This window comes from Ricinus communis, chromosome 3 (assembly GCF_019578655.1).
Source record: "Ricinus communis isolate WT05 ecotype wild-type chromosome 3, ASM1957865v1, whole genome shotgun sequence".
Taxonomy (NCBI): domain Eukaryota; kingdom Viridiplantae; phylum Streptophyta; class Magnoliopsida; order Malpighiales; family Euphorbiaceae; genus Ricinus; species Ricinus communis.
The window spans coordinates 76,946-104,783 of NC_063258.1; the positions used below are offsets into that span (position 1 = coordinate 76,946).

Here is a 27,838-nt window from a genome sequence, read left to right on the forward strand (position 1 = left end):
ATATACAAATAAATAACTAATCAAAATTTTTTTAATTTAATTTTATGAGGGGCTTTCATAAAAAATTTTAATTTCAAGTTAAGAATCTAATGAGTTTTGAAGGATTGTTTTGAATAAATAACCACACCATAGACTTTTAAATTTTATTAAAAAAAATATTTGGACAATATTATTATTGCTAAGCGTAATTATTGTTACTTTAGGTATTTAACAAATAATTGGTAAGTACAATTGTTGTTAATTTAGATTATTATCAAATAATTGATAAACATGATTATTGTTGGTTTAATATTTAGCAAATAGGTAATGCACAAAATATACCAAATATGATATAAATTTGGTGGTTTAATCGAAGACAATTCTAATTTTAATATTTTTTTTTTTTAAAATTTCCGTCTTGACAAAAAGTAATATTCATTTTGTAAGATAGAAAATTAAAAGTTTTAATATGGATTTGACACAATAATAAAATTAAATATATTATTTGTGTGTGTATTGTAATAACGTTATGTGAAGTAATATTTAAAGTAAACGCAGAGAAAAAAAGAAAAAGAAAAAAATAGTAAAAATAAAATAACCAATTTTACTTTTAAATAATTAAATAATAGATAAATAATAATATGTAAAAATTAATAAAAATCTATCGATTCCTGTAAAAGATTATTTAAGTAAAATCTATAAAAGTTATTCAAAAATTATAAATTCTACAAGTCATTAAAAATTCTGAACTATTTAAAAGTGATTTACTTAAAAAACTTTTTAAAAATACATGCTTAAAACGAAAGCAAACTTTAAATATATAATAAATGAAACTTTAGCAATTGCATATTGCCAAAATAAAATAAAAATCATGTTCTCACCGGAGAGAGAGTTTGGCTTATGCTGGTACTAATGAATTCAGTGGATTGTTATTTTCTCGACTCCTCTAAAGCAGTGGCTGTTGGAGGCTTGACTAATCAGTTAGGACTTTCTTTTTGCTGATTATTCAAGATGTTGCTTGCATGGCCCTTTGTGGCTATAATTTTGGCCAGAGCTAAGTGTTTCACCAATGCCAGCCTTGTGTTGAATTCCTGGTAAAATCAGAGCAATAAAATAGCTGAATGGGTCACATTGGCTAGTGTTGGCCTCCTCAAATATGGGCTTGGCTTTCTGGTTTTGCTGCAAATATTGGGTTCTTGCTATGCAATTTGCTAGGGGATTATCCTTGGTCTCCCTTCAACGTTGGAGATTAAGAAGTTGATTCCTGATAAATGTCTTGGTGAATTTCTTACTTTTATTACTTAGCTCCTACTACTCAGTATTTGGCTCTTCAAAGAGGCCAAAAAGTTGCTTTACAGGAATTGGCTAGTCAACTCGTTCCATATTTTTTTACTAGTTGTAATGAAATTAATAATTTAAAATTACATTGGTAGATTTAATAAAAAAATATAAAATTTGATTTATTTTAGTAATTAAGCCTATAATAAACATAATGCAGAAAATAATTATGTGAGTTAAAAACAAAAATGAGGATCCAATACGATAAATGGAGTAAATATAAGGGCATAAATGAACTTTTTCCTTTTCAGAAATCCCCAAAATATCCAACTGCTAATTGGTAACTTCTTCCCAAATTGGGGTTTAAGGTTCTAAAACCTTATATTAAACCATTTTATTTCCATTTATTTTTCTTTTCTTTTTTCCTCTGTACCACTGATCACCGCCAGCACCATCACCTTAATACGAGATTTTATTCCAATTTGCTTTTCTTCCAAGCACAGCTACTGCCGGACTCGTTCGTCTCTGCCTTTGCGCTTCCGCTGCCGACGTCGACTTCTCCTCTGCCTTTTGCGGTGAGAAATAAAAGACTATGTTTTGTGTTTTGAGAAACGTATGGAAAGAAGGAATTAATATAGAGAGTTTTAATTTGGAATTGACTCCTTGGCGTGGCCTCCTTTGGTTTTAAATATACTTTTTTTTTTTTTTGCTTAATTTTGGTTTTAAATATACTGATTTTTCTATATTTCTATTCTTTTTCCTTGATAACAATTTTGATATTTTTTTTTTGTATTTTTATTTGCTTTGGTCTATGCATTTGGTTGCTGGAAGTAATGGTGTACAGAAGTTTGGATTTTTATAACTTGCAAATGGTGTACAGATATGTTCTACTCTTCTCTTCCTAAGCTGTTACAGATTTTATACAGATATGTTCAAAATTTTATAAAGTTTACTTTTCTTGTTTTCTTCTCTTAATATTGTTATCATTTATTTTTAGACTTTGTTCAATTTGCTGCAATGAATCTCCCTCTACTGCATAATTGTCTTGTTAACTGAAGGTGTATGTAGGTGGCTTATCATTGTTTAATTTGTTAAAGTTAGTATGTTGGAGGTGATGAGTTTGATGGTTATAGTGGACGATGATGGGAACTGCTGGTGGTGGTGATGGTGAATGGTGATGTAGATGAGAAAGAGTAGACATGGTGGTGGGGAGTTTTTTTTTTTTTTTTTTCTTTTTAAAGAAATGTAATTAATTTAATATTATCTTGATGCATTTCTGGAAGTGAGTTACGCATTTGAAGTTCAGCTATTTTTGGGTTACTATGTTCATCCTTTTGGTCCTTAAAATCAATCTATATATATCTAGTAGCTTGATTTTCTTTAGGGCTTAAAGGTAAAGCTCTCTCTTTTCTGTTTCTTAATTTTGGTTCCTCAAATCTGTCTGTTTTTTCTTTTTCTTTTGATTTCTTTTTTTCTTAATTCCGGTTTCTATTTTTCTACTTGATTTATTCAGGTTTTTGTAATGGCTGGTGTCAGAGAGATCAACTCAGCAGCAACCCAATTCTTGCAAGTAAGTATTTTGCATTTAGTCTTTTTTATGTTTAGTGAAATTCATGTTCTTTTATGATTTGTTACTTGTTTTGGTTTCTGGTTTAAGTTATTTTTGGTTTTTGGTAATCGGGTTTTATTATTCTTGGGATTTCATTATAGGGCTCCTCTAGGCAAACTCTGTTTTTACAGAGAGATCTGTGTATTAATAGGAGAAACCAGTTGCTGTGGGGAACGCTTCGTAATTGGAAGTCTCCTCTGAGTGTCGGTAAAAGGAAAGGTGTTTCATTGAGGTGCTGTGCTCAATCAAAGCCTAGAGCTGTAGTTTCTGGAGCGGCTAGTTCTATTGATGAACAATCTAGTTTAATTGAAAAGTCTGCTCAAGAAATTGTCCATTTTTATCGTGTTCCATTAATTCAAGGGAGTGCTGCTCTTGAATTGCTCAAGTCAGTTCAAACAAGAATCTCTAATGATATTGTTGGATTACAGACTGAGCAATGTTTTAATGTTGGGCTTCAATCTGAGATTTCTAGTGAGAAACTTGGAGTTCTTAGGTGGCTCCTACAGGAAACATTTGAGCCAGAGAATTTGGGCACAGAGAGCTTTCTTGAGAAGAAAAAGAAAGAAGGTTTGAATACTGTCATAGTTGAGGTTGGGCCTAGGTTGTCTTTTACAACTGCCTGGTCTGCAAACGCGGTTTCAATTTGTCGTGCTTGTGGGTTAACTGAAGTGACTAGAATGGAACGGTCTCGAAGGTACTTGCTTTTTAGTCGGGGAGTCTTGCAAGAAGATCAAATTAATGAGTTTGCTGGCATGGTTCATGATCGGATGACTGAGTGTGCTTATACTCAGAAGCTGACATCTTTTGAAACTAGTGTGGTTCCTGAGGAAGTTCGCTTTGTGCCTCTTATGGAGAAGGGGAGGAAGGCTTTGGAAGAGATTAATCAAGAGATGGGATTGGCTTTTGATGAGCAAGATTTACAGTACTACACTAGGCTATTTAAAGAAGATATCAAGCGAAATCCAACAACTGTGGAATTGTTTGACATTGCTCAATCTAACAGTGAACACAGCCGACACTGGTTTTTCACTGGAAAAATGGTCATTGATGGGCAACCCATGAATAAAACTCTTATGCAAATTGTGAAGAGCACTTTGCAGGCTAACCCTAATAATTCAGTAATTGGTTTCAAAGATAATTCTAGTGCAATCAAGGGCTTCACGGTGAAGCAATTGAGGCCTGTACATCCTGGTTTGACATGTCCACTGGATGCCACTATTCGTGACTTTGATATTCTATTTACAGCTGAGACCCATAATTTCCCTTGTGCTGTGGCACCATATCCTGGGGCAGAGACAGGAGCTGGTGGCAGAATTAGGGATACCCATGCAACAGGTAGGGGTTCATTTGTTGTTGCAGCTACAGCTGGTTATTGTGTTGGTAATCTGAATATAGAGGGGTCTTATGCTCCTTGGGAAGATCATTCTTTCACATATCCATCAAACTTGGCATCACCTTTGCAGATTCTTATTGATGCTAGCAATGGTGCGTCAGACTATGGAAACAAATTTGGGGAACCTCTGGTTCAGGGTTATACTAGAACTTTTGGAATGAGGCTTCCAAGTGGGGAGAGGCGGGAATGGTTGAAGCCAATTATGTTCAGTGGGGGTATTGGGCAGATTGATCACACCCACATAACTAAAGGAGAGCCTGACATCGGTATGTTGGTTGTGAAGATTGGAGGTCCTGCATATCGTATAGGGATGGGAGGTGGGGCAGCCTCAAGTATGGTGAGTGGGCAGAATGATGCAGAGCTTGATTTTAATGCTGTACAACGTGGAGATGCTGAGATGGCACAGAAACTTTATCGTGTTGTCCGCACCTGCATTGAGATGGGGGAGAATAATCCTATTATTAGCATCCATGATCAGGGGGCTGGTGGCAATTGTAATGTTGTGAAGGAAATTATACATCCAAAGGGAGCTGTCATTGATATCCGGGCAATTGTAGTTGGTGATCATACTATGTCTATTCTAGAGATATGGGGTGCTGAATATCAGGAGCAAGATGCAATCTTGGTGAAGCCTGAGAGCCGTGATCTCCTGCAATCAATTTGTGAAAGAGAAAGGGTGTCAATGGCTGTTCTTGGGGCAATTAATGGTGAGGGGCGTGTTGTCTTGGTAGACAGTGCAGCTATTGAAAAATGCCGTTCAAGCGGACTCCCTACTCCTCCACCTGCTGTGGATCTTGAGCTGGAGAAAGTACTTGGTGACATGCCTCGGAAGACGTTTGAATTCCAGCGGGTGGTTAATGCAAAAGAGCCGCTTGATATTGCGCCAGGGATCACTGTAATGGAGGCTTTAAAGAGGGTATTGAGACTTCCTTCTGTATGTTCAAAACGCTTCTTGACAACAAAAGTGGATAGGTGTGTTACAGGTCTGGTAGCACAGCAGCAAACTGTTGGTCCTTTACAGATTACACTTGCTGATGTTGCTGTCATTGCTCAGACTTACACTGACTTGACTGGAGGTGCATGCGCAATTGGAGAGCAGCCAATCAAAGGGTTAATTAATCCAAAGGCAATGGCACGATTGGCTGTTGGAGAAGCACTCACAAATCTAGTTTGGGCTAAGGTTACTTCTCTCTCTGATGTTAAAGCAAGTGGGAATTGGATGTATGCTGCCAAGCTTGATGGGGAAGGAGCAGACATGTATGATGCTGCCACGGCCCTTTCTGAAGCTATGATTGAGCTTGGTGTTGCTATTGATGGGGGGAAGGATAGTCTGTCGATGGCAGCTCATGCAGCTGGTGAGGTTGTTAAGGCTCCAGGTAATCTTGTTATCAGTGTTTATGTCACTTGTCCTGACATAACAAAAACTGTAACGCCGGATTTGAAGTTAGGAGATGATGGTGTATTGCTTCACATTGACTTGGCAAAAGGGAAGAGGCGGCTAGGGGCATCCGCTCTTGCACAGGCATTTGGCCAAGTTGGAGATGACTGTCCTGATCTTGAGGATATCTCTTACCTCAAGAGAGTTTTTGAGGGTGTCCAAGATCTTATTGAGGATGAACTCATCTCCTCTGGCCATGATATAAGTGATGGTGGGCTATTGGTCTGTGCCATGGAGATGGCATTTGCTGGAAATTGTGGCATTGTTTTGGACTTGGCTTCAAATGGGGAGAGCCTTTTCCGAACACTCTTTGCTGAAGAGCTTGGTCTTGTTCTTGAGGTTAGCAGGAAGAACATAGATACTGTAATAGAAAAGCTCAAGAGGGTAGGTGTTTCTGCTGATATAATTGGACAAGTGACTGCCTCGCCCTTGATACACCTGACAGTTGATGGGGAAACTTATCTGAATGAGGAGACTTATTTCCTTAGAGATATGTGGGAGGAAACCAGTTTTCAACTGGAAAAGTTGCAAAGACTAGCTTCCTGTGTGGACTCAGAGAAAGAGGGTTTGAAGTTTAGGCATGAACCTTTCTGGAAGTTATCATTTGTTCCTTCCTTTACGGATGACAAATATATGACTGCAACTTCAAAACCAAAAGTGGCTGTGATCCGAGAGGAAGGGAGCAATGGTGACAGAGAGATGGCTGCGGCACTTTATGCTGCTGGTTTTGAACCCTGGGATATTACAATGTCAGACCTTTTGAATGGAGCCATCTCCCTTAATGAATTCCGTGGAGTTGTTTTTGTGGGAGGTTTTAGCTATGCTGATGTCCTTGATTCTGGTAAAGGCTGGTCTGCTTCCATAAGATTCAATCAACCGCTTCTAAATCAATTTCAGGAGTTCTACAAGCGACCTGACACTTTCAGTCTTGGTGTTTGCAATGGGTGTCAGCTTATGTCTCTTTTGGGATGGGTTCCAGGCCCACAAGTTGGAGGTGCACTTGGTGCTGGGGGGGACCCATCACAACCAAGGTTTGTTCACAATGAGTCTGGTCGGTTTGAATGTCGCTTTACAAGTGTGGCAATAAAGGATTCCCCTTCCATAATGTTGAAAGGGATGGAAGGTAGTACATTGGGCGTGTGGGCTGCCCATGGTGAGGGAAGAGCATATTTCCCAGATGATGGTGTTCTTGATCGTGTGGTTCATTCAGATTTGGCCCCAGTTAGATATTGTGATGACGATGGCAATCCAACGGAAACTTACCCTTTCAATGTGAATGGTTCTCCCTTAGGAGTAGCAGCAATTTGTTCTCCTGATGGGAGGCATCTTGCAATGATGCCTCATCCTGAACGTTGCTTCTTGATGTGGCAGTTCCCATGGTATCCCAAGCACTGGGATGTGGATAGTAAAGGCCCCAGCCCATGGTTAAAGATGTTTCAGAATGCCAGAGAATGGTGCTCATAAGACAGGTTAGTTTCTTTAACTATGGTAATGTAGTAATTTTCGGCCTGAAATTGCTTACTGATTCTGTACTTTTCTTTTTCCTGTTACCAGTTTGTCTGATGGGCAGAGTGGTATTGCATCATCAATTTGATGGCATGCCTAACCTTTTGAAGTCGGGAAGTGGCTTGGCTAATAATTGTATCCAAAGCTTCAGGCTGGGCTTAAGTTTCTCCACCAAAAATATACACACAAAGGTTTCAATGGACTCAGGTACCAAAAGTTCTTTTTTGAGTTTCATGTTGTTCCCTTCAATAGGTTTTGGTTTTTTTCTTTCATTATGTATTCTCGCCAAATGACTAAGGCACGGTTTTAATTAATACTGGTGGAGTTTTTTATTTCCTTTTCCTGTACTTTCTATTGGTGGGGCAGCATAAATAGCTTATCAATTTCTTACACTGTTGTTGCACTGATATACTATCCTGTAGTGCCATTTTTCCTGTTTAAAAAGCATGGCACAAATTGTTTGCGCAATTGTTCATGTTATTATAAGCCAAGTTGGAGTTGTCAAAGAAATTGCAGTCTGCCAACTGAATATTGTATAGTGTGTACATTTTTATATTCACAGAATAAGTGAACTAAAACAGTTTTCACAATACTGTATTTACGGCCCATATTATTCATGCTCAGTTACTTAGATCCGTCTAACCAATACATGGTGTGTACTCTATGTTTAAATATTTAGTTAGCAACTATAGGTGGTGATATTAGCAGCAGAGCAGGGGAAGTCCAGACTCAAATGATGTATTATTAAAAAAAATGCAAAATGGCTGATTTCATTGTCAAATGGGCTCATTTGTCTAAAATGGGAAGATATAAAAGATATAGATACGTGTTCAGTTCCTCTCACATCCATACAATGAGCATAGAATTTAATCCTCAAACCCTATTTTATAATTTTTTTTGACTCTTGCACATTGTTTTACTAGGTGGTTTTTATTCTTTACTGCATAGTGTGAAAGGTCTTGCCTAAGCCATCTAGCATCCTGTAAATTTCTTCATAATGTAGGATATGTCCTCATAGTTGCCCATCTATATGTAGGTTGTTACAGATGTATATGACATGCTTTAGGTGTTTCACTCTATCTGGTTTCAGCGACTGATCTTTGTAATTCTTTATAGGCATTGTCTAGTTTTCTTGTTTTGAGCTATTAAACTGATCAAATGAGTATTTCTTCAGACATTATGGAGCTACTTTAAATTGCTCAACATTCAAAAAGAAGACCATTCTTCTTTTTGGGTAATTTCTCTATCTTTCACTTACTATAGGACTTGTAATGAATTCATACAACTTCTAATCAATGGTCCCTGCCATGGCATGTTTAACTATTCTGTTAGAAATGCTGTTGAAAATATAACTCTTGTCTTTGCCATTTACCTCTCCTCGAAGAGGAAATGCACTTGCCATTTGTACTAGGCCTCCATGGCTAGTTAATCCAAAGGCAATTCCAACATTGGCTGTTGGAGAAGCACTCACAAATCTGGTTTGGGCTAAGGTTACTTCTCTCTCTGATGTTAAAGCAAGTGGGAATTGGATATATGCTGCTAAGCTTGAATGGGAAAGGAGCAGACATGTAGTATGCTGCCACAGCCCTTTCTGAAGCTATTGCTATTGATGGGGTATTGCTATTGATAGGGGAAAGGACAGGCTGTCGATGGCAGCTCATGCAGCTGGTGAGGTTGCCAAGACTCCAGGTAATCTTGTTATCAGTGTTTATATCACTTCTCTTGAAAGTAATTCTTTACATTATAAAATTTGAGTTTGCATTATATTTGATAATATTTTACTAAATATGGCGATCTGAGTGTCTGTCTCATAAAATAGGACTTTAGGAATTCAAATCCTTATCACCTTTTTTAGCTTTTGGAAAATAAAAATCCATAGAAAATTACTAGAAGTTGAAAAGGTTCAAGGGGTGAGAACATTGTAAGTTACAATTATGAATTAGCTTTGCTTATTAAAAGGAACCAAAGGATCTAGTGTGGTAATACTAGGGTCATTTCTTTTTGTTTTTCAGATCTATTTCATCTTATTGAACTCCTTATTATCTAGTGTGGTAATACTAACCATTCTAAATATTTAAAGTCACACCAATATCATGTGGGGGAAAGAAAACCACTTTTTCTTCTTTATTTAATTTACATCACAACTCTTACAACCGTAGAACCTCATTCCAGGATTGATCTTCTTCTATGAAATATATATCTTTGTGGTTTTATTGCAAAAACATATTAGAAGTGGTTGGATGTCATTTAACTCAACAACTTGCATTCACTCTCTACTTACTTACAAATGAGCATGATGAAGAAGACAAAAATGTTCATGTCATTTTAAGTGAGTAAAGAAATCACTATTTTCCTTTGTAAAGTAGGATTATAGATACTAATTGTGCAAAAATAAAGAAGTGACTTGCTCTTTCTTACGCGATATAAGCGTGACTTTAAACTATTCCAGAACGGTTATTATTCGCGTTCTTAAAATAATGAGACTCTTACACTTAATGACGTTGTTAGCATTATGGGTTAATTGGCCTTTTTATAAAAATTAATGGGTTTAATTGACTCAAATAATAGGATGGGAACTTCATTGGACATTTACAAAAGTTAATGAGTTTGATTGAACCCAAAAAAAAAAAAAAGGTTGGACACTTAATTGTATTTTTCTAATAAGTTCAAGGGCATTTTTATAACTTTTGCCAGAATTTCAAAAAAAAGAAATATGTGACTTTAATATGGTTATATAATAATTTATTATATGATTTTAAATGCTTATAAAATAAAATAAAATAATAATGTTAATACATTTTAATATTAAATATTAATTAAATAAAATAATGTAACTAAGTGTTTATTAAGATAAAATAATAGCTAAATATAATAAATTAGTGATTATAGAATGTTACTAATTCACTATATGTCTATTATTTTTTATTATTTTCTATGACTATTAAATCTTAAAGTAATTAAGTAAAATAGTAATATTTAGTACTTATTAAAGTACAATAATAGCTAAACTTTTTTATAACATAACATATTTATAGTTAAAATAAGATATTTTAAATTAAAAAAATTTAAATCATAAGATTATCAATAACTGTGCATTAGTATAAGTAAATTGCTAGTTAAAAAAAAAAAAAGTCCTGCAAGCTAATCCTGCCTATTATTATATAAGCAACTAGAAAGGAAGCATGGAGAATTCAGTAATCAGTTCTGTCATCTGTCAACTGCATTCAGCTACATAATGAAGTAGCAAAAATGGCACAGTGATATTACTTCTTTAGGTGAATAATGCAAAGTTTGTCATTTTACAGAAATGCAAAATTAAAAAAGAACAGAGTTGAAGAAAATATAAATTATAAGAAAGAAAAAGAGAGACAAGTTAAGACTGAAAGTAGAGTACAAGGAATGACAGTTCTAAAAACTCACCTGTGATAAAATATGCAGAGTTACAAAGTCATGTTCACCCACAAAATATATGAATGTCTCACTAGTTGATTTCCTGAACTAAAGATATTTAAATGATAAGATAATTAATTGTGGCCATGTCAGATCCAACCACCAAACTGAAAAGAAAAAAAAAAAAGACGAAAGATAAGCATTTAAAATCACTAAAACGGATTAATAGAATAATTATTTTTCTAATTGACTAAAACGGATTAATAGAATAATTATTTTTCTCAGCTATGTCCTCACTTCAGTTACTTTTACTTTTATTTTTATAAATTTTTAATTAGTTATTACAATATAATTTATATGGTGACCCATTATGCCAATCATTCTTCTAATTTATTAAGTTGATTGTTGACTAATCTCAAGCAATCTTTAAAAATCTTCCCTTTTAAGCAAGTGAAACTGAAATTAAAAATACAAATAATGTTGGATTGGAAATGAAAGCCACTCAATTAAGGATAGGCAGAGAAAGATATAATGATGCATTTTCTACAAACCAAATGATTGACAGTATTATTAGGGTAGAAAAGAAGACAAAAAGTAATGGTGCATATGGCTTGGTTCATGGACAATATTCAGTTGGTGGTATCAACCGATCAATTCACTTACAATACACATGCAGTACCAATACCACTAGATTTTTGACATCTTACTGGTGACAATTGGCTATGGCTACCCATTTAAATATAATTTCTAACAATATGAGTAAATTTCGATGGCTAATGGGTTCTACGTGGCTTATGTTTGGTTCATATTTAATGATTTGGTTTAAATTTATAAAAAAATAAATGATTATTTTATAGAGTTTTTAATTCTATCGATTCTGTATTTTAAGAAATGACATATTTTTAAATATCTATTATAAATCTACTTGATTTCATTTGTGATTGTCTGCCGCCTTGGTCGACTACAACCACTGCCACTATTACCCATTGTCACCATCATCCATCACTGCCACTACATACATATTAATACATTTATTTTAAGTATAAACTTATTTAGGAATAGTTAATTCAAATGAACCAATGGATGGAATAAGAATTTTCTAGGAATAATTTACTCTTATTATGAATTACTATTATATTATTTATTCTATTCTATGAACCAAACATAAGTTTAGCGTCAAAGGTTCTAGGTAGCAATAACACCGGTGCTGAGTTCTATTGGCAGGCATTGCATTGTAGGCTCAAGTGGTTATGGCTCAACTTTAACTGCTGAGCAGAATTTTGCCCCTTTATTTTTAAATTATAAAATATACGACGTAATATAATATAATATAATTAATTGTATAATGTAATAATAATTTTATTACCATATCTGATTGTAGTAGAAAAATATAAATAATTTGACGTAATGACAATCTTCATTTTAATATTTAATATTTTTATAATAGTTGTAGAAATAAATGATAAGATAACTATTTAAAAATAATTTTAATTTTTTTATTTTTTTTTTAAATATTGACGATTGCCAGAGGATAGAATGCAGTCATCAGTTATCAAGATTTGATTATTTGTCGATGGAATGCAGTCCCCGGTCGATTGCCGCCAGGATCTAGAGATTTAAAGAACTTTAGAATTGTATCAAATATCAAGAATTTTAAAATTGAATTTTCAAAATCATACTATAGTATATAAATCTCCATCTTTTTGAACTATATCAATTTGTTGGAATAATTTGATGTAGAGATTCTGGTTTAATGAGACGATTAGTTTGGTACAATATGATATCGGATAATAAAACTTTTTTAAAAATAATTTTTAATTATTAACTTAAATCAATTGAATTGAAATTAATTAAAAATATATACAACAGAAAATAAAGATTGCTATAATTACGTTGTACTTATATTCAATAACTACATTTTAAAGAAGTTTGTTTTCAATCACCAAGTTAATAAGAAATTACATGTTAAATAAATATATATATTTAATAATTTCAATTCACCAAGCTGAAAATCTGTAACATTTCGTTGTCCTACATTTGGTATGATTTCTTTAATGCAATATAGGGGTTGTTTTATTAAAAAAGATTAATAAAAATACTATTTCTTATTAATAAATTAAAAGGAACATTATTAATAAGAATTATTTTACAAATATGATTAATGTTATATTAGTACTGCATCATCATAAATTATTAATGTTAATCTGTTTGGTATCAGTATAATTTTTTTATTATTAAGATTTAAAAAAAGTTTAAATACTATTTTTTAATTAAATAAATGATAATGGTATGAATTTAAAATTTTGTAAAAAAATTGAGATAAAATTATAGAATAATTAATATCATAATAAAACATAAACTTAGTGTTTTTATTTTAAATTTGGGCCAATGAGCTTATATTTTATTGGAATAGAATTCTTGAATTTATATTTGGTAAGAATTTTTATTTTTTCTTTTTAGTTTGATTTTAAGATTTGGACTTGTTCATTATAAAATGATAATATATAAAAAAAAATCTTTTAAATAGGTTCTAGTTTCAATTCTTCATTTGGGATAATACAAAATGGTACGATGTAGTTCTTGGTATGAAAACCTGGTGAGATTCAGAACTGTACCAAGAAAAATCTCGGTACGATTTGATTTGGAGAAATTCAAATGGTTAATAAACCCAATCAGTTCATGAACCCACTCTAACTTCTCAATATTAATGAATCAGTTGTAGCACCGATTTGCAGCAGTCTCTCTGCTTCCTTCTTCATCTCCAATCGGTCCTGGGTGTATTTTGCTAGTGAACCAGTTCACAATGGTAGATCGAATTCTTTTAGTGCTTCTTCCAGTTCTTCGACCAGTCCTTGCTTCCTTGACTCCCTAAATCGGTTCTAGAGCCTTCAGCACAAAACATAAAATTATATGACCTAAGTTACTTTCTCAACATCCAATGCTCTCTTAAATTGGATCGAGGGTTGATTTGTGCTTTGAAAAGCTCCATAATTGCTCAGAATTGCACATGTATCTTGAATACACACAAATAAAACTCAGCATCTAAATCAAGTAAAAACTCTTACAAAATTGCAATTATTTTAACTATAAATGCACAATAAACCTATCAATATTTAGTCATAATTCAGAGGTATCAAATTCTCCCATACTTGAATTGTTACTTATTCTCAAATAATGACAACCCATGACTTTTCAAATAATCAAGCTACTCGGAAGTTAAGATAACCAAAAATCTCGAAACCGACCGCATAATCGTTAATCAATTTTATAATTAAGAGAAATCAACACAACTAATTCAATTCATATGCAACATCCCAATACAACTCGAATGTGTGTGTGACTTTGATGCAAAATCAACATAAATAATGGTCTTTAAAGCATTCATCTCAATCTCAATCTTTTCATTTAATCTTTTTTCATTGCCAAGATATTACTTTCTCTTTCTTTTCTATCATCTAAAGAGTATTTTCTTTTTGAGTACTTGTATAATAACTATCTCTTTTCTTTAAGATGTTTATAGTCTTTTTACGTGAGTACTAACACTTGGTGAAAACACCTGGTTACTCAACATATAACTATCCATGTTAATAATACCAAGGTGTCGTGCAAAGAATAAACATCTAAATACTTTGCCACAGAATTGTAGATTAATCATAGTAATCACTCTTGATTTTTTAAATAATAATAACAATACAATCATGGATCAACTAAGAAATTAAATTACCAAAGTTCGAAAATTGACACGTAAAAATTAAACAAAATAAAAGCAATAAATAAAAGCTAAAAAAAATTAAAAATCTTCTCCCCACATACTTAATTGAAACATTGTCCTCAATGTGAAAAGCAAAAACAGAAAAAAGAAAGAAAGAAAAAAAGTAAGTGGTACTCCCCATGTGATTTCTACTCCTCAATTGCATGTTGTCATCACATTTGGATTTGCACATTTCCACTTAATTGGTGATAGAAGAATAATAAAAATAACTACTAATAACAAAACTCAAGGAAAATAAATTAGCAAGCACACATAATTAAGTTACATAATTGTTATATCCAAATATTAATGATAATGGCCTTAGCGTTATCCTTAAATAAACAAACATACATAAAAATAAATAAAATATAAAAAAAAAAAGCAAAAGCCGATGGGGTCTCTTGTTTAGCTGCTGCTCAAGAAGCTTTAATGCTCTATCAATCTTTACTTTATTAGCCTAAACTTGTCTTTGAAGTGAATCCAAAATCACCTTCTACTCCTGGGCATCCCTCATCAATCCCCTACAACTATTCACAACTTGTTACAAAAAAGATCTCATCGATCTTGCACCTCTTCTCTTATTAGGTGCCTTAATAGGAGCAAAATCCTAGGGATCTACTATTAGAGGTTCCTCATCTGTAGCTTCTTCCTCTATCTCATCATTTTTACCTTTTTCTTCATTTCCCTCATTCAAGTCTTCACCTTCTCTCAAAAAAACATGAAAGGTTGCTCAATCTTTCTTGGATATCCACATCCTTTCTTAAGTGTAGGAGTATTACAATCATGTTTCCTAGGGCTTCCTCGAACTCTTTTAAGGCATGGACTAACTTCTCCTTCTTTCCTTTCACTACCGTCACTAGGATCACTCTTTATACTATCATCAAATCTTGGTTCTCCGTCTGAACTTAAGTCTTCAATAAGATATTCCTTTTTATAAGCTTTTTCCTTTTATTCAAGCTCCAATATTTCATCTAAAGAGTAAGTTCATTCATTAGTCTTAGGATATGTTCTTTGATAAACTAAAATAGATGTTATCTCTTTTGACTTTGGATCCCATGGATTTCTCATCCGGTAGCGCGGTGTCCAGCTTCTATGAGGTAAAAGGTGGGGCTTTGGAAAAATCCTGTTAGCATACTTAATGGTGTATCGTGTTGGAGAACGTCTAAAGTGTGGTGATGAATAAGTGCGCTTAGAGTGAGGTGATGATGTGAAAGAGATGAGGTAATCTCATACAGGGACGCTTTCGTAGAATTCATTGTATATAGAAATCTCAAAGAATGATAAAATAATCGTTCTTAAGTGTAGGGGAAGGTCTATTTATAGAGCAAATCCTAAGAATCCTAATTTCCAAAGAAGTTAGAAGACTAATTGGATTATCATTAGGAATTCTAATTGTTTACAAATATTAAATTGTAATCCTATAGGAACATTAAGTGATTAGGATATAAGTCTTCAAATAGTCAAAACTCAAAATTCATCAATATTTATCACCTGGTCTATTTAGAAGTGGTTCTAGCCTCAAAATTGGTGTGGACTAGGATAAGAGCTGGTTTAATGTCGAAACAATGCCTTTGTCCCACTATGGACCGGTTCGTGAATCAGACCTGGTCCTTTAAAGTGTTCAGAGCCTTCATAGGATCGATTCATGACGGTAGTGAAATTTTTTTGCGGGTCTCAACTGATCCAAGAATTGGTGCATACTTTATTCTTCCCTAGGGTCCATTTATGAGCCGGGTGAATAAAAATTAATGATCGATGCTAAAATTCTAGAATATTTATAATGGAAAGATAATATAATTGATGCACATCATGTTCATGACATATTTACACAAAAGAACAAGCATTCAATCAATAAAACATCTAAAATTCAATGACTCAAGTAATTCAAAATCTATCACCAAGTGTGAGCTCCCTTTTAAATTGAAGAATGCACCAGTGTCATCTTGCTTTATCCTTACAAAATATACAAGAACTTATAAACTATGAAATTAAAATAAACTTAAAATAAGTAAACAAAATTAGATTGCCTCCCAATGAGTGTTTAAGTTAATGTCTTTAGCCAGACATGATGTAACTCATGTCAGTTGGCAAAGGACATTATTTGAGCTAAAGCCACAGCTTCTTTTTCGAGGTAATATTTTAAGTACTATACCAATTAAGTACTATATTAGTTCTTCATATATGTGTAAAACTTTATCTAAGGTAGCCAAACATTCATCAAAAGAACCAAATACTGAAAATTCATCCATAAATATCTCAATAATATTATTTACCATATCAGAAAATAATAATATGCATAACCTGTCAAACGCTCTATCATATGATCAATGAACGGTAAAGGAAAATTATCCTTCCATGTAGCTACATTCAACTTCCTATAGTCTATGCACACACTCCACCTCATCACCATCCTTATTGAGATGAGCTTATTGTTTTCATTCCTCACTACTATTCTGCCACCTATCTTTAGCACTATATGCACAGGACTCACCCAAGTACTATCTGAAATAGAATAGATAATACATGCATCTAGTAGTTTTAAAACCTCACCTTGCATAATGCCTTTCATGCTGGGGTTCACATGCCGTTGATTTTGGACAGTTAGGTGATAGTCCTCTTCCATCAAAATCTTATGCATACAAATTGATGAATCTATTCCTCTAATGTTTGAAATAGATCATGCTATTGTTGTCATGCGTCTCCTCGACACTTTTCAACAGGTTATCTTCCTCTGTAGCAGTTAGATGAATAGAAATAATCACATGATAAGTATCATCAATACCTAAGAATGCATATTTAAGATGAGATGGAAATTGTTTAAGTTCGGGTTTGGGTGGTGTTTTAATTGAAGGATCTAGTTTTGATTTTCCTTGACTAAGTTCCTTAAACTGAGAACCAATTTTGCTAGTTCGAATATCCTCCCCTCTAGCCTTAAAGCACACTTGATTTCTTCATTTTAATTAAGCTTAAAGCTAAACATGTTTCTAATGGTTTGAGAACTTTCCAAGAGGTCACCCATCCTCTCTGAACCAAGCACATTTAACTTTGGAGTTCCTACAACTCCACAGCCAAACAGTCAAAAGATGCCTCATTTGATTGGTTCCAATTTTGTACATATATGTTATCAACCCTTCCCCGTCCCATTTTGATATGCAATTTGATTCATTCATGTACCCCCGTACCTTAGAGTGCTGCCATCCTAAAAGCCTGCCAGAAGCCATTCCTTGTCCAGGCATCCCATCTTTACGGGAAGTGGACGCTGGGGCAAAGATAGGATGCCTGAATAAGGAGCGATTTCTGGCAGCTTTCTAGGATGGCAGCACTTTAAGGTACAATGGTACATGAATGAATCGAGTTGCACATCAAAATGGGGCAGGAAATGATTGATAATATATATGTAAAAAGTTGGAACTAATCAAATAAGGTGCCTTTTGGTTGTTTGGCTGTGGAGTTGTAGGAATTCCAAAGTTTAAACGTGCTTGGTTCAGAGAAATTTCAGGATGGGTGACCTCTTGAAAAGTTATCGAACCCGCCATTTTTCTCAACAATGTCTTTGTCATTTGATCAAATAGCGTTCCATTAGATAGGAACAGATTTAACAAATACTGATAACTCTCATATAGAGTATTCGAATGGACAAAAATGTGAGGTCAATGAGGGGCCAAAGCGGACAATATCTCATGTGATCTAGTTTCGGATCGTTATAAATGGTATTAGAGTAAGACCCTTCTAGTAGATGTGTGGTTCAAAGATGAACTGTGCGGAAGCTGGTGGGCATGTGACAGCTTGGCTTAGAGAAACGTCCGACAATGGCGAGAAGTGAACGCTGGCCAAAGATAGGATGCCTGAATAATGAGCGGCTTCTGGTAAGCTTCTAGGATAACAACACTCTAAGGTACGGGGTACATGAATGAATCGAATTGCACATTGAAATAGGGCGGAGAATGGTTGATAACATATATATATATATAAAGTTGAACTAATCACATGAGGTTTTTTTGGTTGTTTGGTTGTGGAGTTATAGGAACTCCAAAGTTAAACGAGCTTGGTTTAGAGAAATTCCAAGATGGATGACCTTCTGGAAAGTTCTCAAACCTCCCAAAGGGACAAAACCATGAGGCTAGTGTAGACAATATCTCATGCGATCTGGTTCCGGGTCGTTACAGAGCCTTAAGGAAAAGTGTCACCAAAAGGATTATTTATCCTTATCGGCCTCTTAAAATGCGAGAAAAATGAGATTTAATACATATTTTGACAAGAGGCCCGAGCTAAAAATGTTATTTAAAAGCCCGCAATTTCTTAGTATGAGTTTCCTAAGTAAAAACTATTTCTGAAGCTCCATTTTGTCCTATCCGATTCTTAAGTTTTGAATGACTAGGGTCGGGTACATATTTTTGAAGTAGTTTTCCAAGTTGAAAATATTCTTAGAAATGCAATGAATATTTTAGAAGATTTTACTTTGAGAGCTCAAGTGAAATGGATACTTGAAAATTTAGTTTTCCAATTTAAAAATATTCTTAAGGAGCTAGCGGATATTTTAGAATATTTTATAAAGAGAATACCAAGTAGAATAGTATTTAGGGATCTAGTTTTTCAAGTTGGAAATATTTTTGGGCATCCAGGGAATATTTTAGAAGATTTTATTTTAAGAGCTCGGGATTCAATTCCATAAGTTGGAAATATTCTTGGAGATTCAGTAAATATTTTAAAAAATTTTATTTTGAGAGCCCCAAGTGAAATGGGTACTTGAGGATTTAGTTTTCTAAGTTGGAAATGTTCTTAAGAATTTGGCAAATGTTTTAGAATATTTTATTTAAGAGGCCTAAGTAAAATGGGTATTTGAGGATCCAGTTTCTCAAGTTGGAAATATTCTTGGAGATTGAATAAATGTTTTAAAATATTTTATTTTGAGAGCCCCAAATAAAAATAGGTACTTGGGGATCCAAAATTAAAAATGTTTTTAAGGATCCAATGAATTTTTATGTTAGATCCTACACTAATTTTTCTTTGGGGATCCTAAAATTTAAACTTTAAGTTCCTAACCATGATTTTTACTTTGGAGTCCAAAATAAAAATTTATAGCTCTTAAAGTAAAAATCAACATTTTACATATAATTTTTCAGTGCCTTAAAGGCAAATAATTTTTATACACATCATACTACATCTTAAAATTTTTCTAGCCATTTAAACTTAATTATTCATAACAAGTACTATTATTGAACTTTATTTTGTGTTGATTTACATATGCAATTGAGTTTTATTTGTTTGTTCAGTTTATTTTTCAGTTATTTTAGGCTGGATAATTCATGTTGAGGAGTAAAAAAGAATCGGAAAGCATAAGCATCGAGCAAAGAGCATATGTAAAAGTCAAGTTGTAGTGTTCATAAAGACATGACATGGAAAGCTACACCATCGTGCCACAACAAGGAAGTGAGTTTGAAGTAAGCAGAAAATCAATAGACTTACACGGGGATGCCATACCGCCATGTCCCTCCCGTGTGAGTCATTTATGGAATGGACAATCTTGGGTAGAAATTTGGCAGACTCACATGGGAAGCCCATACCCCCTTATGTGACCCCCATGTGGATCCTACACAATACAAGCAGAAAGTGGCAGAAATCTTGGAATTCCATACGAGAAGCTTACACCCTGTTATGACCTTCCCGTGTGACCCAGTCTTCAATCCGTGTTGTGTAATTAATTTTATGTCACACTCCCCCCTCCACGCCCCGTGTGAAGCTATCTTTACTTTACTATTTAAGAATTTTATATTTTACTTTCCAGAGATCCAACTTTTACATAACTTTTAAAGAGAGAATAGCTTAGTGAAATGTTTTTGAGCGAGTTGTAGGGTTTTTGTTCAAGATCTTGAAGGAAGAAACATCAAAACATACATTTGCCTTCAAAGTTTAAAGAATCAAAATAGAGAATTTCCATAGCTTTCATCCATGAATAGTTTAAGATCTTATTTTTCTTGTTCTTCTTTTTTTATCGCAATGTGTAGGAACTAATTCTTTTGCTATTTGGATGATGAATCCTAAACCATTTTGTATGGATTGAATCAATTTTATGTAATTAGATCATCTTTTGAGTTGTCTTCTTTCTTTGATTTCTCATTGTTTATTTCAATTGATAAGTCAACGTATTTATTGAATAATGCTTTCATAAAATTGATTAAAGATAACTTCTTATGATTTATTCACTTTTAGAAATAGAGAATTGACTGGAATACTAGAGATAGATCCATAAGATTCTTTGACATTATAATTCCATAAACTTAATGTATGACCTAAGGAAAATAGCTGAGATTCATTGGTCTCCTCTCATAAATTAGGGGTTTAATCACTTGAGAAAGGTTCTTACCTAAATTAGAGGAATACCAATTCAATTCTTTGGTTTGATTTAATTGTTAATTGATTCATAAATTGCATAAATAGTTAGGGGGATTCAACACCTAAATAGACCTTTTCCTTTAATCAATATTTTCATTTCCCTTAACTCTTGTTTTTAATTCAGTTAATTCTTAATTCCATCAATTCAAACAACATTCTATCTGCTAAACATTAGTCAAAAGCTTAAAAATAGTATTCACAATTGGTCTCCGGTGGAATGCTAACTTGTATTCATTTATATATTATTTGACATATGACCGGTGCACTTTGTCATGTGCCTAACGCGCATTAAAATCCAATATAATGGATAAAAATTTTACCTTATTCAGGTCGCCTTTTTTTATATACTTTGAGTTCCTTTGTAGGAGGTGGGTAAATTTTCCAATACCAAGGCTTGGGCTTTATACAAATAAAGGCCCAAAAATGTTATGATCCTAGGCAATCTATTGAATAGAACCAATATCAATATGTTTTAAGGATCTATCAAGAATAAGATAAAGGATACGTAACTAAGAACTCACAACAATCTACTGAAGGAACCCTTAGCTATCAATAAACAATCAACAAAGTTGCAATGTACAAAACTATAAGTCCTCGCAAAAACTCAGAAAGAGAGCATTCTCAGTTCGATTAAAATCCAACATTCATCAACTTATGATTCGACTACATAGGGTTTAAATAGATAAAGACATAACCTAGTTCTTTCTAAATAACAAAATAAGAAACTATACTTAATTAGGGAATAATAAGACTTATTCTAAAAGGAAATACTAAAAGACTTCTAAAATAACAAAATAAGAAACTTAATTGATATAGTCAATATATAATTCAGAAGAATATGACTAAATTAATCAATATATATTTCTAAACAACTAAATAAAGAGTTGCCCATTGTTTTCTCTTTAAAATTGATGCCTTCTTTAGTCAACAAGGAAATAAAATAGCATCTCTTTGAGCTTCCTTTTCAAGAATTCTCTTTATTTCCTTCTCTAAAGATAAATCCACATATTTGTTGTCGTTGTAAATATTTCGGTCTAAACTAGTTTTTCTCAAAGTCTAACATGTTGAATTAGACTATTGAAACTTAAATTTTTGAATAACTTTAACTTTTAAGGTTAGTGTGGCCCAAGTTTATTGAATAAGCCCTTTTAAGGCCTTCTTCGTTCTCTTAGCTCTAGTTTATTTGGATCTCTTGAATGTGTAATAGATCCTCTAGACTTGGAATAGAATTCTCATTCCCATAAGAAAATCCACAAAAGAGTCACGTATATAGGGAATCGGTTCAACTTGAAACGAACTAAGTGAACCGGAAAAACCAAGAACCTTTTGGTTTAGTCCAAGACCATCAAGAAAGGAAGCCCAATGGTGCAAGGCAGCAATGTTGTTGTTGCACGTTGAAGGGACACTGACGTCGAGTAAGCAGGAGGCATCAGGTGGCTGTGGAGTGACGTCAATGGGCTGTAGGTGGGTAGTGTCGACGAGCTGTTGGCGAGCAAAGTTAGGCTGCAAAAAGAGTACGATAATGTTGACTGGCTAGCGGCAGTAGCGCTGGCAACGTCAAGCAGCAAGGGAGAGCTGTTGTGGCCGGTGGAGAAAGAGGGAGATGATGAGGTGTCACCGATGAGGGGGGAGGAGAGAGAAACCGACAATGATGAGAAAAAAGGGGGAAAATAAAATTTTGGAGACTTGATGGTGATAAAATGGGTTAAGCTGTGCTAGTGATTTTAAATGAGTTTTAATTTATAAAGTCAAGAAAAGAACTAGATTTTGGAGAAGGAGGATCAAAAGATAAGAGTTTCAGAGTCCTACTGGGAGAGATGAAGAGCTAGAAATTAAATTTACTTGAAACTATTGAGGTTTTTTTGCTTCATTTTCTCAATATCTCGCGTGATATGGATGATATTGGACTTTGAACCGGAAATTCTTTGACATTTCTAAAGATTGAATTGGATAATGGAAATGGAAGATATAAAGTTTAAAAAACTGTTTGTTTTATATAATTCTCTAATATATTAAATACAAGTTTATTTTAACTTATTTATTTATCAATTTTATTGCTCTTTGTGGTGTCAATTGAAAATTTAAACAAACTGTTAAAAAAGTTTAAGAACTCATAAAATTTTAATTAAAAAGTCAATTTAAAATGTAAGAATTACAAATAGTTAGTACGCCTATCACAATATTATTTTAATTCAATAAGATACAATATGTTTTGAGCATAATTAGCTTTTACTTTTTCCTTTCTAAGGAAATAATGGACTTTCACTTATTTTTTTATTGGGATAAGTACATAAAAATATCTCATAGTTTTACCATTTTACAACTTTCAGAATGTGATTTTTTTTTTCAGACAAAAAAAGGCACGTGGTTTCAAATCGTGGCAAAAGAAGGTATTTCACTGTTAAAAATTTTTGATTTATAAGGATTTAGTCATCTTCGTTCCGATCAGTTATCATTATCATATTTCTCGTATTTGATAATATGAATTTAGAGTTTAACAACTTAAAACGTTATTATTTGATCGTTAAATAGATATAATTGGATTAATAACCTTTTAAATAATCACATACTAAAAATTGTAAAATGATGAAACTACAAGTTTATGTCCCGATCTCTTTTATATATATATATAAGAATACTAAGATAAAACTTGTATATAGTAATGCATTTAGATATCAAATAGACAGTATTGGTCAGTCCAGTAATTTGAAAGTAATTTAATTTTATTAGTAAAAATAAAAAATTAAAATGTCAATTTAAAGTCTTTTACCCTATTTACAATATAAATAAGTTTATGATTTTTTATAGTGAATTAATGAGAAATTAAAGTTAGGTAGCACATAATCATTAAGCTTCAATGGAAAAGAAAAAAGGTCATCGCTGGCTAAAAAGAAAAAAGAAAATTTAAAAAGAATGTAGACCACAAATGACGCCATTCCGACATCATATTCCATTTTGCCATATTTTATAATAAAATATTCAATTTCTCTTGGCATATTAGACAATTGGATAGCTGAATTTCAGACACTTAATCACCTAACATTTTAGTTTTATATATTTATTCATGTGAATTAATCGAATCAAGTCATATATAGTCAAAGAATGCTTCAATACTATAAAAAGAATACTAAATGACGCCATTCGGATATTATATTCCACTTGCTAAATTTTTAATTAAAAAAATCCAAGATTTCTTGGTATATACCTAAATTATAGCCACTTAATCTAATACATATATAAACTGTATTTTAACAGATATTATCTTTTAACTTTTGATTAATTTAACAAACTCCAGAATGCTATTTCATTCTAATAGTTAAATATTTCATATTGTTTAAATTCTAATTATTAATTAAATTTAAATTTTTTTTGAAATAAGTATCTGTTTTTTTAATTTATTTTTTAAAATATTTCCTAACCACATTTTTTAAAATTTTACGATAAAAAAATAATATAAAAAATCAACTATATTTACCAAAAAGAATAATTCTAAATCAGTAAAAATAATTTATTATAATTGCTTCACACATTTTATATTTAATTGAAATACTATTTAGATAACTCTATTTCTTTTTATTCAAGCATGACCTAATTAAGACAACTAATGTTGATTTAAATTATGGTCTAACTGAATCAATCTGGTTCATACTTTGAATGTTAAGTATCTGAAATACAGAAAATGTTACAAAATTCATATGAATATGCTATGAAAAGAAAAATTATTCCATTTTTTTAATATACAATTAGAATGTTAAGTTACTTTGAATGTTAAGTATCTAATATACATTTCAATTTTCATTATTTTAAAATAAGAAAATTTAACTTCTGAAGTTCGATAATGACTATACATTTTAGTACTTATAGTTTAGTTCATAACACTACCCTCTGAATCTATGAAAGGGATAATTACTATTTATTTTTTGCTTTTTACTCTAATATATAAATTGCTTTTTATATCTATTATATTATGCTAAATTCTTATTATAGTCTTACAGAACTAACTACTAACCCCAAAACATTTAAAGTCAATACAATTAAAAGACTAAATTAAAAATAAAATTATAAGTCAGCCCTTGAACTTTTACTAAGTATGGAATTCATCCAAAATTAATTCTTTTATCATGTTAGAGTGAAATTATTAAATTTAGTGAGGGCAATAGTTAGTTTTATCGTAAGTTAATTTTAGCTTTTAAAATATTAATTAATTATCATTTTTATTTCCTCTAATTTTTAGCATGATTTAGTCCTAATTATTTTTAAAATATGTATAATTATAGCAACATTATCAAATTAGCATATAATTAATATTAAAATTATTAAAATAGAATACATACTTATAGTTAGAAATATTTATCTATACAATTCTTTTGATAGACATTAAAATTAAACTATGCTAAAAATGAAAATTGTATTTGAATTTGATTAAAAATATTAATTTTGAACGATTTTAATACTTGATAAGAAGTTTAAGGATCAATTTTGTAATTTTATTTTTCTACTTTGTTCCTAACTAATTTTGTAAAAACATAAAAGGGGTTTACTATAATAAAATTGATGCAGTAGCAATTCGTATAATAATGTAAAAATCAAGGATGAAAAGTAATTAGACTTAATATAAATCATAACTAAACTTTGCACTTAGTTTAATCTTAAACACAAAATTTTAATTTATCTTATTTCAATCATTCAATTTTAAATTCTAGTTACAATTTAGTCACCATGTAATAAAAAATTAATATGTCATATTTTTTAATTACTCTTTTTTCAATGGTTATTTTTATCACGTGTTAGTCTTTCATTTTTGAAGTGATTAAATTGAAATACAATATAATTTAAATGACTAAAATAAAATAAATTAAACTCTTATGACTAAATAAAATTAAATGTAAAGTTCAGTAACTATTTATAGCAGGCCTAATTACCAATTAAATCTTAAACTTTACACTTTTTACCAATTTTATCAAATTGTTTTAAAATCTTAAACCAAATATTTATACTTATAATATATTTTCAAAAGCATTTTTCGATGACAATCTTAAAATTTTACGGTAAAAAAAAATAATGTAAAAATTTGACTGTACTTGTTAAAAAAATAATAATTCTAAATTAGTAAAAATAGTTTATCCTAAATTTAACAATATAGCTATTAAAAATTTTATATATGTGCATCATTTTATACATTTATATCTAAATATAATAGAATTTTTGTTGACTCACTAATTTTTATGTTAGTAAATAGAATTGATTTGTCACGTTATTTTTTATTATAAAATTTAAAAATTATAGTGGAAGGATTTTTTGAAAATAAACTAAAAACATAAATATTTATTGTAAAATTTTAAAATAATTAAATAAAATTATTAAGAATATAATTTTCAGAATTTGAAAATAGCACACAACTAGACTTTGGGTCATAAAAATATTAAATTTATATCACACTTTTTAGTTTCTGTCCGGTTACGTTATATAAAACACTTCTAATCCCTCCAAAATCATATATTTTTCCTGAATAATAATCTTCTGAATCAAGAAGAGTTAAAGTGTGTATTAAGATAAACTTCAAGAGTGTATCAGTTGTTAATCGTACAATTGATAGGTAAATTTACTTTTGTTTTATTTAATCAGGAAAGGAAAATTATTGGGAAAAAAGACAACTTCAATGTTTATTGCTGACTCACCCAATGGAGATAAAATAAAGAAAAAAGAATTTTATTATTTTATTTATACATTTTCGTATAAAATATCATTTTTAATTATATATATTTTTTTATTTCTATTGAATTAAGAGAGATTTAAAAACGAGAAATTTTCTAATACTTTTTTTATTTTACTCCTAGCCTTTATTATGATACGATTTCAATCTAGTTTTGGTTTCAGTTTGGAACTAAATAATTAATTTTAATGTTATTTCTAATTTAATTTTTAGAAATTAAATTCATAATTGAATTGGAATAGCAATATGAATTTTAATTTAAGATTAATTACCATATTCTTTTAACCATTTAAATATAAAAAACATAAAACCATAATTGAAATTATTTATATCTCAAATCAAATTGAAAAACAAAATCGATTGATGTTTCAGTTGAAATTCGAAATTTCAATTTCAGTCGGATTTCGAACCGTGGTCAGGCCTACTTTGCTAGTCAATTTTCATTTTACATCCTCTCCTTCTTGCCTCCTTTTTACCCAAAAGGAAATTAATTTTTTGACAAGGAAAAATGGCAGTAGGTGAATTGTGCACCTCAATACAAATATGAACAGAAGAAGATAAGGCCTAGGGGCCATATTATGTAGAAGTATTAGGTAAAATCCTACGTGGCATTTGATCGGTGGCTTCCCGTCAAACATGACGTGACGTTCACATGCCAAATATATTTTCTTAATGTTACCCATCATATATAATATATAAAGGAAATATAATTTTGAAGACACTCCTCAGATATTTCTTTTCCATCACCAACCCCTCAACATTTATAGCAATCAAAAGTTGTCAAATTAGAACGACACCACCACTAGCAATTAGCAAACCTCATACACTAAACACCCAATTCATAACAGCCACCAAATATTGAAGCAAATATACAACTGACCCACAAAATATTTGAGGAAAATGGAATGATTAGGTGTGCACATTTTTGTCACATGTGTCAGAGAAAGATTGGTGTTTGATATATCTATTTTTATGAAATTATCTGACTAATATATTATGGCTGACCTTTTTTTTTTTTAATTTATTCATAAAAGAGACAACCAACCATGAATAAAATAATATGAGTAACTATCTATTTATATTCATTATATAAATATAAAAATTTACTTGGTGTATAAAAAGATGACTCAAATCTGAAATTGTTTACTCATTATATATATATATATATATATATATATATATAATTTTACTTCAAGTAACTATTTAGATTATAACAATTAAAAAAATAATATGTAATGTTTATATTTAAGTATTTTATAGTTTAATTTTAATGTTAATATTAATAATATGTATTTATTTAAAATTAATAATATCTCTCAATTATCTTTTATCCCCTTAAAATTGAGTTACCTTTTATATCCTTGATTTCCCTGTCAACTCCATTCACC

General features: G+C 31.6%; 1 protein-coding gene across 10 annotated transcripts; it reads left to right on the plus strand.

Annotated features, from left to right (window-relative positions):
• The first annotated feature begins 723 nt into the window (after positions 1-723).
• On the plus strand, positions 724-19,687 carry LOC8270665 (probable phosphoribosylformylglycinamidine synthase, chloroplastic/mitochondrial). Of its 10 annotated transcripts, none has more exons than XR_007215018.1 (7): positions 724-1,832; positions 2,771-2,827; positions 2,968-7,166; positions 7,252-7,410; positions 8,378-8,437; positions 8,719-8,892; positions 19,618-19,687. XR_007215018.1 is itself a non-coding variant. In XM_048371632.1 (5 exons), exons 2-4 carry the CDS (start codon positions 2,780-2,782, stop codon positions 7,159-7,161), a joined length of 4,089 nt encoding a protein of 1,362 aa, XP_048227589.1. In that variant the 5' UTR covers positions 725-1,832; positions 2,771-2,779; the 3' UTR covers positions 7,162-7,166; positions 7,252-7,793. The 10 variants fall into 10 exon arrangements, 4 of the variants coding, with proteins under 4 accessions (XP_048227588.1, XP_048227587.1, XP_002533184.3 ...); XR_007215020.1 differs by having other exon boundaries at positions 19,630-19,687; XR_007215019.1 differs by lacking the exon at positions 8,378-8,437.
• Positions 19,688-27,838: the final 8,151 nt, after the last annotated feature.

What these genes read in the sequence shown, in the direction of transcription:
- LOC8270665 (XM_048371631.1), top strand. Translation starts at nt 2,780, where the DNA reads ATGGCTGGTGTCAGAGAGATCAACTCAGCAGCAACCCAATTCTTGCAA. An exon ending in CAGCAACCCAATTCTTGCAA is followed by an intron (nt 2,828 to 2,967) that starts GTAAGTATTTTG and finishes ATTTCATTATAG; the next exon opens with GGCTCCTCTAGGCAAACTCT.